Raw genomic sequence first — 13,181 nt, 5'->3', positions numbered from 1 at the left:
TGGTGTATAGGCATTATTGCCTAGTGGAGATGGATATGATCGGGTGGTTCTGCTGGTGGCACGATGATACTCCAGTGGTCCGTCAGTGATCCAAATTTGCCGTTCAAAAAAAAAAATATATAGAGAGAGAGACCATGCTCTTATTAGCTAGCTAGTAGTATAGCACAATCAGCAAAGCTTTGGGGGGATGCACTTAAAACGAGGTCCCCTCTCATGTGAATTCACTCATCCACTTGCTCCCTCATTCATCTCTCTAGCTCGTACAGTCTATACATACATATCTGTACGTATTATTTATGTGTGAGTGTATGCACATACATGTTGTGTTATCCATCCATCAATAATTATAATGCAACTTGTATATAATATTACAAGTCGCCATGAATCTTCCTGGTTCCTCACCATCTCTAAGTTGACCCACCTCACCTACATCTCTTCCGTATATTTTACGTATATCAACATATATCACCATAACTAAAAACAAACAAGATTTTATTATCATTATTCTATTATTATTTGAGACTTGTTATAATATAAATATTATTTTTGCACCATACACTATAGCTTTATACATGTTCCTATATATACTCCATCTTTCTCTTACACCCACTTCATAGGCATCATATTTTCTTCTTTCCAAATACCCTAATTCAGTTATTCTCTCTCTTCTTTCTCTCTCTAACTACTTACAATGGATGCAAGCTCCACAGAAGATCTAAGCACAACTACTGAAACAACCTCAACGGTTGCGGCTCCCGTGAGCACCCCGCCGTTGATCGGAAGCGGCGGCAGTGTGGTTCTTGACATGGAACTCGGCTTGGAAGCCGAGTCGAGGAAGCTGCCTTCCTCAAGGTTCAAGGGTGTGGTCCCGCAGCCGAACGGGCGCTGGGGTGCTCAGATTTACGAGAAACACCAGCGCGTGTGGCTTGGGACCTTTAACGAAGAGCACGAGGCCGCGAAAGCGTATGACACGGCGGTGCAACGCTTTCGCGGCCGTGACGCGGTCACAAACTTCAAACCTCTCCCGGCCGACACGGAAGAGGCGAGTTTGGAAGCGAGTTTTTTAAACTCGCATTCGAAAGCCGAGATTGTAGATATGTTGAGAAAACACACATACAATGACGAGCTTGAGCAAAGCAAAAGAACCTGCATCTTGCAGAAAACTACCGGACCGGACGGTGTCCGGTCCGGGCACCAGTCGGTCAACTCCAGGGAGCAACTGTTTGAAAAAACAGTTACTCCCAGTGACGTTGGAAAACTAAACCGACTGGTAATACCAAAACAGCATGCGGAAAAGCACTTTCCGCTGCAAATCGGAAACACATCCAAAGGAGTTCTTCTACATTTTGAAGATATTGGTATGAAAGTGTGGAGATTTCGTTACTCTTACTGGAACAGTAGTCAAAGCTACGTGTTGACCAAAGGTTGGAGCCGGTTTGTGAAGGAAAAGAACTTAAAAGCCGGTGACATTGTTAGTTTTCAAAGATCTACCGGTCCAGACAAGCAGCTTTACATCGACTGGAAGACGAAAACCGGATCTAGTAACACGAGTTCAAGACCAATCCAACCGGTCCAACCAGTCCAACCGGTCCAACCAGTGCAGATGTTTAGGTTGTTTGGAGTCAACATATTTAGTGCTAATACTAATAATAATACTCTTGCTGTTGATAGTAGCACTTGCAATGGAAAGAGAAATAACATAGAAATGGTGTTGTTGGGAATGGAGAATTGTAAGAAGCAAAAGATTATTGACCCTTTGTAACAATCTCTCATGTTTGGAGGGTTTGTGTGGTAACATTTTGGTCTACTTTTTTCCTCTAGAGATGATGATGATGGGGAATGAAGCTGGAAAGTGGTGGGAATGGAATAGAGGAGGAAGCAAGTTGCAAGTTGCAAAAGTTTGTATATTGATTTTTAGAAATTTAAAGATAATTGAGCTAAAGAAAGCTCAATGTAGGGATCAAGTTTAATTCTAGTAAAATCCCAAGAAAAATAGAAACTTTTTGTTTTTCTATATTCATCATATCAATTAGGTTGTTGATTAATTAATCTTTGGTGTTCAAATATGTTATAGCTAATATCAAATTGTATTTATCATAACTTTTACATGCAAGTTGCCTTTGATTAATCTTTAGTATTTAAATATGATGTTAATCCTTCAAGAAAACAGTTCTCTTTCTTTAGATCTTAATTATTGGTTTTCTTCTTATTAATTTTCAGTCACTTGTTCATATGTATAACTTCTTCCTTGAATCCATTCAATTCCTCAGCTTTAATGGAATTTGATTCTCTAATTTGTATATTCTATTTTATCTCCAAAAAAATGAAAAGAAATTCAAACTCAAAAAATCTGATTTTTATTTGGTTAAAAAGGGTATCCATGTTAATATACATGTGATATAATGAATACTTTTTCATCAAGAACCTTTCCATTTTGGTTGAAAATATTTCATGGTACTTTCTTGTTTCAGCTGAGCATAACAACTGTTTAAATATCTGCTTATGTTTCATGACAAGTCCCACACACTACCACACACACACACACACAGTGTTTGTACATTACAGTACAAGTATTGGTATACAATGGGCCATCACTCAACAAATAATAGATGGAGCAAAGTTTTCACCTTTCCTGCTAAGATACTATAGCTTTACCACATATGGAATAAACAATTGTGTGGTTGTAGTACCTCCATTAATATCTGGGAACTGTTTTTGATTTCAAACATATCTTCAAAAATCAAGAACCCAACTTTTTTTTCTTAAAAAGTTCAATCTAGCTTGCCCACTTTTGTTGTTCAATCAAATATTAGGTATATCAACAAGAGTCAAAATTTTACCTCTTAAATATCATTTGGAAAATTTATATATGTTCCATGTTAATAATATATTCTGATGATATTAATTTAACATTACACAATGTTTATATTAAACTATGTGATTAAAACTAAAATATTGGTGTTTATGTAATTAGGGTTTCATCTAATCATCTTTAAGTCATTTTGTAATTTTGTTTCCCTATTGATGTATATATTATATATTTTTCTTTATGTTCCAGATGAGATAAAAGGACATGCACATCCAAGCAAATCAGATATGATATGATGCTCTGGATCTAGGGTACATGTGATATTTGAATAGTTTCTGGTCTTTACGTACAACCCTGAGATCATTTACTACATCCAGAAAGATATCACATAATATACTATCTTATTTAATAATAATAATAATCATATCTATGTATACATACAATGAACCTCTGAAAACAAGTTCTCTTAATTAAAAGATTCAAGTAATCAAACTTGATCAACCAAAAATTTCATTGCCCGTCAACTCCCTAACATATTAAAGTCAGACGAATTTTCCTTTCAATTTCTAGTTATTTTCAAGATTCCTAAATGTTTGATCTCTGGTTTCTTTTTTATGGAGAGAAAGTTAATATTCCTGGTCTACTTGACAAAAAGGTACAAGTTTTTCCTGTTATAGAACCGTGTTAATTTTTTTTTTTTTTTTTTGAAAGGCTAACTTCATTCACAACGGCAAAAAACCCGAACACGGGCCGCCAAACACAACAACCAAAACACTACTTAGATAATATTGAACTTACACCAGTTATCCCAACTAATACTTCTATACTTAGACCTGTTTGTAAACCAAAAAAAGCTGAAAGACTTAATATTGCTGCATACATCTTCCATCCTTATCGTCTTATTTGAAAACCGTCTTTCGTTCCTTGCAATCCAAATACACCAACAAGAAACCATGATAACACCATGAAACGCCTCCTTTTCCTTCTCATTGCAGCAATAACACTAAGCCGAACACAATAAATCTTTCACCAAAAAGGGAAAAAACGAGCCTTTTAAACACCACGCACCAATAAACTGCCAGACCACTGCAGCAATATAACATCCTATAAGCAAATGTTCGATTGTCTCCATTTCATGATCACGGAAAACACATCTCTGATCTTCAACATTTATATTCCTTTTGATTAATTGGAACCTGATTCATTTGAGCGCACCCCATGAAAATATTACATTTTTTTGGGACTCATTTACTCCATCTCATGACAAACAATTGGCTGTAATCTTTTTCCATACTCATCAACTCAATCACTGAACTGACCGAGAACCGTGTTAATTGAGTTTGGTTTTTCGTACTCTTACGGTGATTTAGATCTGGGTGGGTACTGTAGTGATGACAAACGAACCTGAATCTAATGGGAAATCGTGAAACATATTGTATATAGTGGGCATCAGAATGTCAACTTTTAGCCATAAATAGGTATGGACACCTTTGAAACCGATGGGTATCAAGTATGGGAGGTACCTGACACGTATAACATATGATTTTATAATTAGGTATGATAAAAACACATGTTAATACAAGAAACACTGTTAATAGAAAATCACAATAAATATACACACAGTACATTTTTATGGGTGTGCTATACATTTATTCACAACTTTTTCAAACATATATCCATGACATACGCGATAACACATGGTTGCGTATCAACTTGTGTTCATGTAAATTATGTCGAAAATGGTACATGATATGCTAATAATTGTATCTTTTTTATCATATTAAACATAACCCCAAAATAGATACATACGTATGCGGGAGCAATAATCATGTATAGCATGAACTATCAATATGTCTTCAAAGATTCGTTTTCTTACTATAGTCTTATGGAAATGAAATCTAAGTGTGGAAATGTAAAAGTAGTCCCCGTTAGTGGAGGGTTGTGGTAGTTATATAATGGAGCGTTTTAGCATACATCTATTACATATTATAGACATTAGTTACTTTCGCCTTCAAATATAAACTACTTTAGGCTTTTAGAATTTGTTACATAAAAGTGTTGTTTCAATTGGATTATGTTAACATACAATTTTTTTACTTATGACCAACTAATTTATGTACTAGATAATTATGATCTTTCTATTTTCTTTTAGTAAATTGCATTTTTCGTCATTTATGTTTCACCCAAATTTCAGACGATATCATTTAACTAACAAAATTACATGAATGTCCTTCATGTTTTAATATCTCTACAGGTTGTGTCCAAATTCCACATCTGGTACAAAACCATAGATAGTGTTATGCACGGAGGCCCAAGAAAATTGACTGCGACCACGACCACAACCTCTATTGCTATTGTTGAAGTTGTTGTTTCCACCACGGTAAGACCCTCGTCCATCTCTGGTGTAGCCACCCCTATTGTTGAGGGTTTGAGAATTGTAAATGGTATGAGGATGTGGAACTCTAACATTCACATTTGGCATAAGTTGATAGCCAAATTGAGAAGCCATTTATTAGAGATTCAAAAGCTGCTGAGGAGATTGGGCCGGAGTGGTGGAGGCAACAATGGCGGTAGCATCAGTAGATTATGGGGGCTTTGTAACCATGTAGTCATGATTTGTGAGAAAACCAAAAAGCTCAGTAAATGCCAAGGGAATTGAGCGAGTGAGAACAATGGTTTTTTAGTTACTTAATGGGTTGTGAGTTGCAAAAAAAGATATCCAAATAGTATCTGCGTAACATCTTAACTTCGGGTGCATTTAATTTGTTGTATTGTTATCATATGTAATAAAAATTAATAAGCCATCACATCGTGATTCATGAGTTTCTGTTTTATTAAAATATAGCCAAGTAGCTTTATTATAGTAATGGAACCTTGATGTTCTCGGATGGCTCTTTCCTGGGATATATAATACCAGTGGCTGCTGTGAATTTAATATTGTTTAGCCATATATAATAAAAAAATGCCTATTTATTAGGATTAACTATTGGGAAATTAATTCAAAAAAAATATATCTTTTTTTTAACGGCTAACTGCTTTCCACGTGTAAACAGACTATTTCGAAGCTATGTCCAAAGGCCGACTACTCGACCACCGCTAGAAAGTGTAGCACACCCCTGATGCGCAGAAATCCCGTGAAATAGGTAAAACTGTGCCCACCCTCAGACTCGAACCCGGGTAAAACCCCGAGCCAAGCCTTCACTAAGATAGTAACAACCACTGCAATGCAGTGGAAGACCCTCAAAAGAATATATCTAACATCCATTTTTGCACATGAAAACTTTCATGATGAGTTAATATAAGCATACATGGAATTGGATGCTCATGACAGTGGTACATCTACAAATGATGACATATAATTAACAGGGAAAAAATAAAAAAGAGAAAAAAACATAGAGAATCTCCCACCAGTTCTGCACGAAATAAAAAACATAAACGTGATCATACTTTAGCATTAGTTAATAAGAAAATGACAATATCAGATTTTATTTTAATTTTAATTTTCATTTAATTTATTTAATTTCATTTACATTACGGTTGATCAGTTCTGTTTTAGATTTAATGAAAAATATGAAAACATATTCATGATTGCAGACAGACCAGCAGAGAATCCAGTGAGGGATGATGCCATCGAGTTCGACATGTTTGTCAGTGTGATATGGTTCATCCTTAGGGTGCAATCTAATGATGGTGATGAGAGAACCGAAAAAGGGTAATCGGCTATGGAGAGGGAGAGGTTTCGAGTGATGTTATGAGCTTAGCACAAGATGACTAATTGTTTAACCTTGTTACGTCTACATAAGTCTCCTTATATATGCACCGAAGAGGAAACCCAATTACTTAATAAGGGTAATATAATCCATCAACAATTACCAACTAATTATTTAATAGGACGTTATATATATTTTGATCTATATAATGTAAATACTTATAATGACTACTAGATTAAATATTACATCATAATGTATTTAATCTTACATTTACATATCTTTCATTCTTTCAAAATTCAAGTGCTTTAATAATCATATAATTAAGGTGGCTAGTATTATCGTTGGTTAATAGTTTAATGGACTACCATATAATTTTAATTCCACCTATCCTGATGATACGTTGTCGTAATATGTTAGATGGGAATGTTGAAAAAAGGGGGTGTCATTTCTAAACTTTGTTCCGATGACTTGTCGGCAGTAAACGTTTTTTTTTTCATTTTTATTTAATCTAGAAATTGTTTGGCGCTTTTGCTCACACTCTATTCCAATGACAAGTCGTCGTTACAGGTTATTTAATTTTGCTCACACCTATGTCGACGGCATGTCGTCAGGATAGGGTTTCCATGCCTAAAAGTCTATCAACGCACCACAACTCATGTATTACGCTCCTTCATATCCAAGCTAATTCTATCTCTAAATTCCAACCTAAACGTCATCGTGCCGCAGTCTACCGCCAACGTGCGGCCACAGTTAGCCATCTCCACCTCCAGAACACCACTTCAATCTAAGATACTGACTCGAATCCTTTGTAATTGTTTATTGAGGTTTTCCCCCAAATTATTGAGGTTAATCCAAACCATGTCTTGGAGAAATTTGAAGTTTTGTTGAAGATATTTGAAGGTTTTGATGAATTTTTGACGAAATTTGAAGGTTTTAAGGTATTTAGATTTGTCCCAACAATATCTCGTCTCTATAGATCTATGTCTATGTATATATACATATATATATGTATTTATCTGTTTGTATAGTATTTAAGTAGGTATATGTATATATGTGTTTGTTTTTATATGCTTAGATATATGTTTTGTTAAGAAATTTGAAGGTTTTTATCCTATATAACACATGTATTTACATATGTGTATTTAAGTATGTCACTACAAAGATTCGAACTGTTAGCGGAAATAATTTATGTTGCCAATAACCCTTAAAATCGCTGCTAAAAGTATTAGCGGTGACATGTCGTCACTAATATGCCCCGCTAATGCTTCGTCGCTACTGCCTGAAATCTCCGCCAATAGTAACAACTTTTAGCGGCGACAAGTACCTGCAGATTTTCAGTTTTGACATAATCATAAAAATCCAATTTATAAACATAAAAATCATGTCTAAAACATAAAGACTACGTAACATAGTCCAAATATCTTGTCTAATTAAGTTTTAAACATAAAAATACTTACAACATAAAACTAGCTACTCCATATCATTATTCTCGTTTCCCTTTTCTCTATCACCTTCATCCACGGGACTTGAAACAATCTCACAATTTGAGCCAACAAAATAAAGTATACATTATAAGTTAAAACAAAACTACATATTACCAATACAAAGACTTTTAAACGAGCAAAACATGTCCTTAACGATTAAGTCGGATTCCAATTACCAATCTACTAACGATTATTGATCTAACATGTACAAATCTACTAACATTTACTAATTCAACTAAGATATATCAAGCTACTAACATTTAACAAATATACTAAACTAACATTAGAAAACCAACATTAATAAAAATACTGAACTACCAAACTATCAACATTAACCCATCTACCAAACTACCAACATAAACCAAATTTATGAAACTAACATAGTATTGAGAATGCATTATTTTATGCATAATTATCTCTTCTTGTTTCCCTCTCAATCAAAGATCCATGCATATCTCTAGCCATTATTTTCATTCTCTTTTATTAGTTTCCTTCGTTTAGTCTGTTGTATTGCTTATTTAAGGCCTATTCTTCTATGTATTTTATCATCAGAAAAAAGGCATATGCCAAATGAATAAAAACTCTGAGTACCAATTTCTATATGGTATCAGAGCGGGTTCCTGAACCCTAAAAAATATACACTTCGGCTTCTTCTGCGCCTCTCATTCAATCGACTCCTGCTCACCGCCATGGCCGGTGATGACCAGAGCCGAACTAAATCCAATTCCGCTGCCGACAACCTAAATCAATCGAGTCCAATCCTGGGATTAAACCATGAGAAGTACGAACAGTTCATCAGCTCGTTCACTAATGACGAGATAATCCAGTGGATGGCAAACATGGGGGCTAGATTAGGCGATGATGGCAACTGGATCGTGATTCAGGGTGTACCGAACACATAACCTACCTTCTCAATCTGTTTCATGGCAACCTAAAAACAACACGCGAACTACCCGTAAGAATTCCAAATGGAGACTCTATACCTGTTAAAGGGAAAGGGTCGTCCACCTTACCAAATGGGACTGAAATCCGAGATGTCCTATACGTTCCAGATTTTACTTGCAACCTATTGTCGGTTAGTCGGCTGACTCGAGACCTTCATTGCACTGTAACCTTCTTTCCGAACTTCTTTGTAATGCAAGACTTGAATTCGAAGAAACCGATTGGAATGGGTAAATATCAACATGGCTTATACCGGATGAAGATGGTCGAATGAGAAAGGAAGGATATGTAGTATGGCATAAAAGACTTGGTCATGCTTCTAGCGGTAAACTTTCTCGTTTTGATTTTGTCAAGAATGTGTCTTTTAAAACTATTGATTGTGATTCGTGTGCTAAAGCCAAGCACACCCGGTTACCTTTTCCCATAAGTTCTATTTCTGGTTGCATTCTATTGAAGCAATGCTCGTAGATGATATCCTCTGAACTCCCGGTATCTACCGGGATCCTCCTCATGTGGTAATCACCTACTGCAGCAGATATGATCGAGGCGTCAGTAGTGAGATGCAGATCTTCCACGCGAGGCTCGATTGTCATGGTTGCCAGCATCCAGGGTTCGAGCGTGGAAAAACTCCGTTTGACCCCTTTTCCCTTATCCGCGTGTACCATGTTTAGCTCCCGCGGCCTTTTCCCCGCCGCCCTGTCATTTTCTTCTTTAACGGGAGGAGGGCCCTGTTTGATGTCTCGCACCAGATGTGCCAATTTGCCCGCTTTCACGAAGTACTCGATCTGCTTCTTTAACTGAAAACAATCATTGGTATCGTGGCCGCTCCCTTTGTGGTATTCACAGTACTTGCTTGTGTCTTTGTTGGGATTGTCCTTTAGCAGCTTTGGAGGGTTAAACTTGAGGTTCTCAGAGGTTAGGATTTCCGCTGGCGTCTTGCTCAGGTTAGGGTAATCGGACCGCGGCTTAGAGGATTCGTTCCTTGAGTAGGTATTTCTAGACCTATCATACCGCGAGTCCGTTCTATCACCTTTCTCGTATTGGTCTCCTCTACCTTTGCTTTCAGAACCCCGTTGTTCTCTATCCTCCTGGCTTTTCTGAGCCTCCTTTTTTCTGTTGGCCGCGTGACTGGCGGCTACAGCCTTTTCTTGTATAACGTATACCTTGGCTATCCTCAAGATTTCGTCAATGGTGGGAGGCACACCATCCCTCCCGTGAAGTGTTCTTAGTAGCTCGTCATCGTTCACCCCCTGTAGGAAAGCTCCACACGCTAGATCGTTTGGGACACCCAGGATTGTCAGGCTTTCTTTATTGAATCTAACGATGAAACTTTCCACCGTTTCATTGTCTCGCCGGCGAATGTGAAGGAGCTCATTTCGATCTTTAGTGTGCCTTCGTTGTTGGCTGAATTGCAAGATGAACTTAGCCTCTAGGTCTTCAAAACTGTCAGTTTCCCCAATGGGCAAACTATCCCACCAGACCCGGGCCGCGCCTACCAACGTTTGGACAAACATCTTGCACCAGAGGGGCATTGGCCAACAGGCTACTTCCCCCGCGCTTTTGAATAAATTGAGATGGTCATCCGGGTCGCCTAGACCATCGTATTTGCCTACAGTTTGAGGCATCTTGGGCTTTTCCTTGATAGGAGCTTCCGCTATTCTTCTGGTGAACTTGGATTTGAAAGTTGTGTCCACTGGTTTGTAAGGTTTGGTAAGTTCGTCCTCCTCTACGTTGATGGGTTGTATTGGAGGAGTGACCCCACCCTGGCTGGTACCCTGGATGATAGGGGGTTGAGCCGGGGTGATGTTCAGCGTGGGGCTGGGGCCTCCATCTGGGGAGAATCGAAGCCTAGATGCGTTTCCCCTATTATAAGCAGGTTCCGCAGTTGGCGGGGTCTAACCGTAGACCGGCTGGGATGTTGGAAAAGTCCACCAGGGCGGCATATAAGCTGCGTACGGCGACTGCTGAGCATAGCCTTGCGCTGCCCCCTGAGGAGTGTAAGTTGGAGTGTTGTATGGGGGTAAGTACCCGTACGGGGGTGCATAATAATACCCGAGGAAGTAAGCTTGATTTCCCGGCGTAATCGGGGCGTTCATGGTTCCCGCTGGCATGACCACTGGTTGATGTGGTGGCGTGGATAACGCCGCCGTTAGCGCTGCTGAATACAAGGGTGGCATGGCGTAGGTGACCGAAGGTTGATAGTATTGAGGCATGCTCACCTGTGGTATAACAGTGCTTGGGTTTGCCGATGTAATAACTGGCATAGTGTCACGACGTATCATCTGTGCACTAGTGGTTGTTGCTGGGGTGAAAACGTTAACGCCTGTTGCAATTGGTTCGGCTGATTGGAACTGCAGAGAAGTATAGGAAAACAGGTCTGTCGTCGTCGTCCCAGAAGAAACGGCAGTAGTGCCTGTAAAGCCTGGTGGGGGTCCTTCTGCTTCGAATTCCAAGTCGAGCGACCTGATTACAGCCGGTGAGGCTGGCATGGTGGTAACAGGGCTTGTCTCTAGCAATGGATTGCTAGTTACCATCGCCTGGCTTGGTGTTACTGCTACGTTCTGATCGCTTGCCATGGGGTTCAGTCTTGTTGTTACCGAAAAGGTCCCACGGATGGCGCCAATGAAGAAACACTTACCTTTACGGTAGTATCCAACTAAGGACTTCAACTCTTGGCGATTCGAACTGCTAACTGCAAAACAGAACATCGTTAGGACTCGTTGCAGGAATGGGATTATTCCTGTAACCACCTTCCGGCGTGAGAATAAGTCTCGGTTCGGGAGAACGTATAAGTGAATAGAAGGAGAGAGTAAACGAGAGCAAGATGGATCATACCTTAGATGTTTACCTCTATTTATAGTTTACCATTAGGGTTTCCCTTAACTTAGGATGAGCTCCGATAAGTTAGGGATTTGCATGATCTCCCCAAAAGAGTAGAGATTTGGTTACGTGATTTATCCATGCAAAATAGAACATTCTAGAATAAATGTTTATAATTAATTATTTATAATAAAATAATAGGTAATAACCAGGTCGGGTTAGCCGATCCGAGTCATACCTCGTCAGTTACCGTCAAGGAATATGCAAGGTAAATACCACATTTATGCTTTTAATGACCCTTTTTTGTGTCAAAAAAAATTCCTCAACTAATTATTTTGTAAGGGTTTCTTTTTAATATTATTTGGTTGACGCCACTATAATATTATTGTTTTGCATGTAATAAATTTATTAAACAACTTTGTCATGCCAGGTCATTTTCATTCCCTTGATGCTTGTTTTCCACAAAGAATTATATTAGTTGACTTCGCTAATATATGTTCAGCAATACCTTGAAATATTCCATTCTGTTGTAATAACAAATTCAAAACTTTTCAAAGATTAATAAAACTTCATCTCTCAAGATGAACAGATGGAGAAGTGACAACTTTTATCATCTTCTTCCATGTTTGCATATTGATTCCATAGTAAATTACACGGTATAATTCAACTATTCAAGTACAACTCTCACAATTAAACTAGTGTGGGTGGTCTTTCTTAATTACCTACCTAACCATGGTTAACTTCCAATATTAATGCAGTCAAGATCTAGTGCCATCTTCTCTCTATCCTAACTAACCATGATTGAGTTTACCCTTCGGTATCTGTATTACAGATTTAGTTCTTTAAGAAAAATCCTAGTGGGTGTATAGTATGTCTTTTAATAGAAAGGACACCACCAAAAGGGGCGTGTCATTTGCAGGCTACAATCTGTATTCAAATTATAATATGTGTTTTGATGTCACATGCTTAACCAGGAGGGGTCTTATTGGAAACAGACTCTCTATTCCTACGGGATAGAGATAAGGCTGTCTATATCTTACCCTCCTCAGACCCTACCTTAGCTTTGCTATTGATGGGATTTACTGAGTACGATGATGATGATGATGATGATGATGATTTTAATAATAACAACCTCTTCTAAACAACTGGTCGAATCTTGTTTTCACTGGTTTCTTGTTATAACCTTTTAAAGGCCACCTGCTTGTGCAAGCTCCGATTTACCTAATACCCGATGGTTACAAGGTGTTGGTGAGTTTTCCGGTAAAAGGTATTTTGTATTACCATGAAAAATATGTTGAGATTCTGCATTCAAACCTTGCATTAAAGGATACATATGTGTGTTTCGAGAAACTAAGAAATAAGTATTAGATTACTAATTAATCTCTCATCAGAAAACAGATGATAAGTTAGACTTTT

The 13,181-nt window shown here is 38.0% G+C and overlaps 2 protein-coding genes across 2 annotated transcripts; one reads left to right on the top strand and one right to left on the bottom strand.

The window, feature by feature from the left end:
• The first annotated feature begins 597 nt into the window (after positions 1 to 597).
• On the top strand, positions 598 to 2,167 carry LOC110872115 (AP2/ERF and B3 domain-containing transcription factor RAV1). The gene has a single exon (XM_022120896.2). It carries the CDS (start codon positions 692 to 694, stop codon positions 1,760 to 1,762), a length of 1,071 nt encoding a protein of 356 aa, XP_021976588.1. The 5' UTR covers positions 598 to 691; the 3' UTR covers positions 1,763 to 2,167.
• Positions 2,168 to 9,256: 7,089 nt separating this feature from the next.
• LOC110869578 lies at positions 9,257 to 10,570 on the bottom strand. Its single transcript, XM_022118822.1, has one exon. The coding sequence runs from the start codon at positions 10,568 to 10,570 to the stop codon at positions 9,257 to 9,259; it is 1,314 nt and encodes a 437-aa protein (XP_021974514.1).
• Positions 10,571 to 13,181: the final 2,611 nt, after the last annotated feature.

This window comes from Helianthus annuus, chromosome 8 (assembly GCF_002127325.2).
Source record: "Helianthus annuus cultivar XRQ/B chromosome 8, HanXRQr2.0-SUNRISE, whole genome shotgun sequence".
Taxonomy (NCBI): Eukaryota; Viridiplantae; Streptophyta; class Magnoliopsida; order Asterales; family Asteraceae; genus Helianthus; species Helianthus annuus.
Note: the sequence above shows the minus strand (reverse complement) of the source record. Positions and strands in the feature narration are given on the sequence as shown.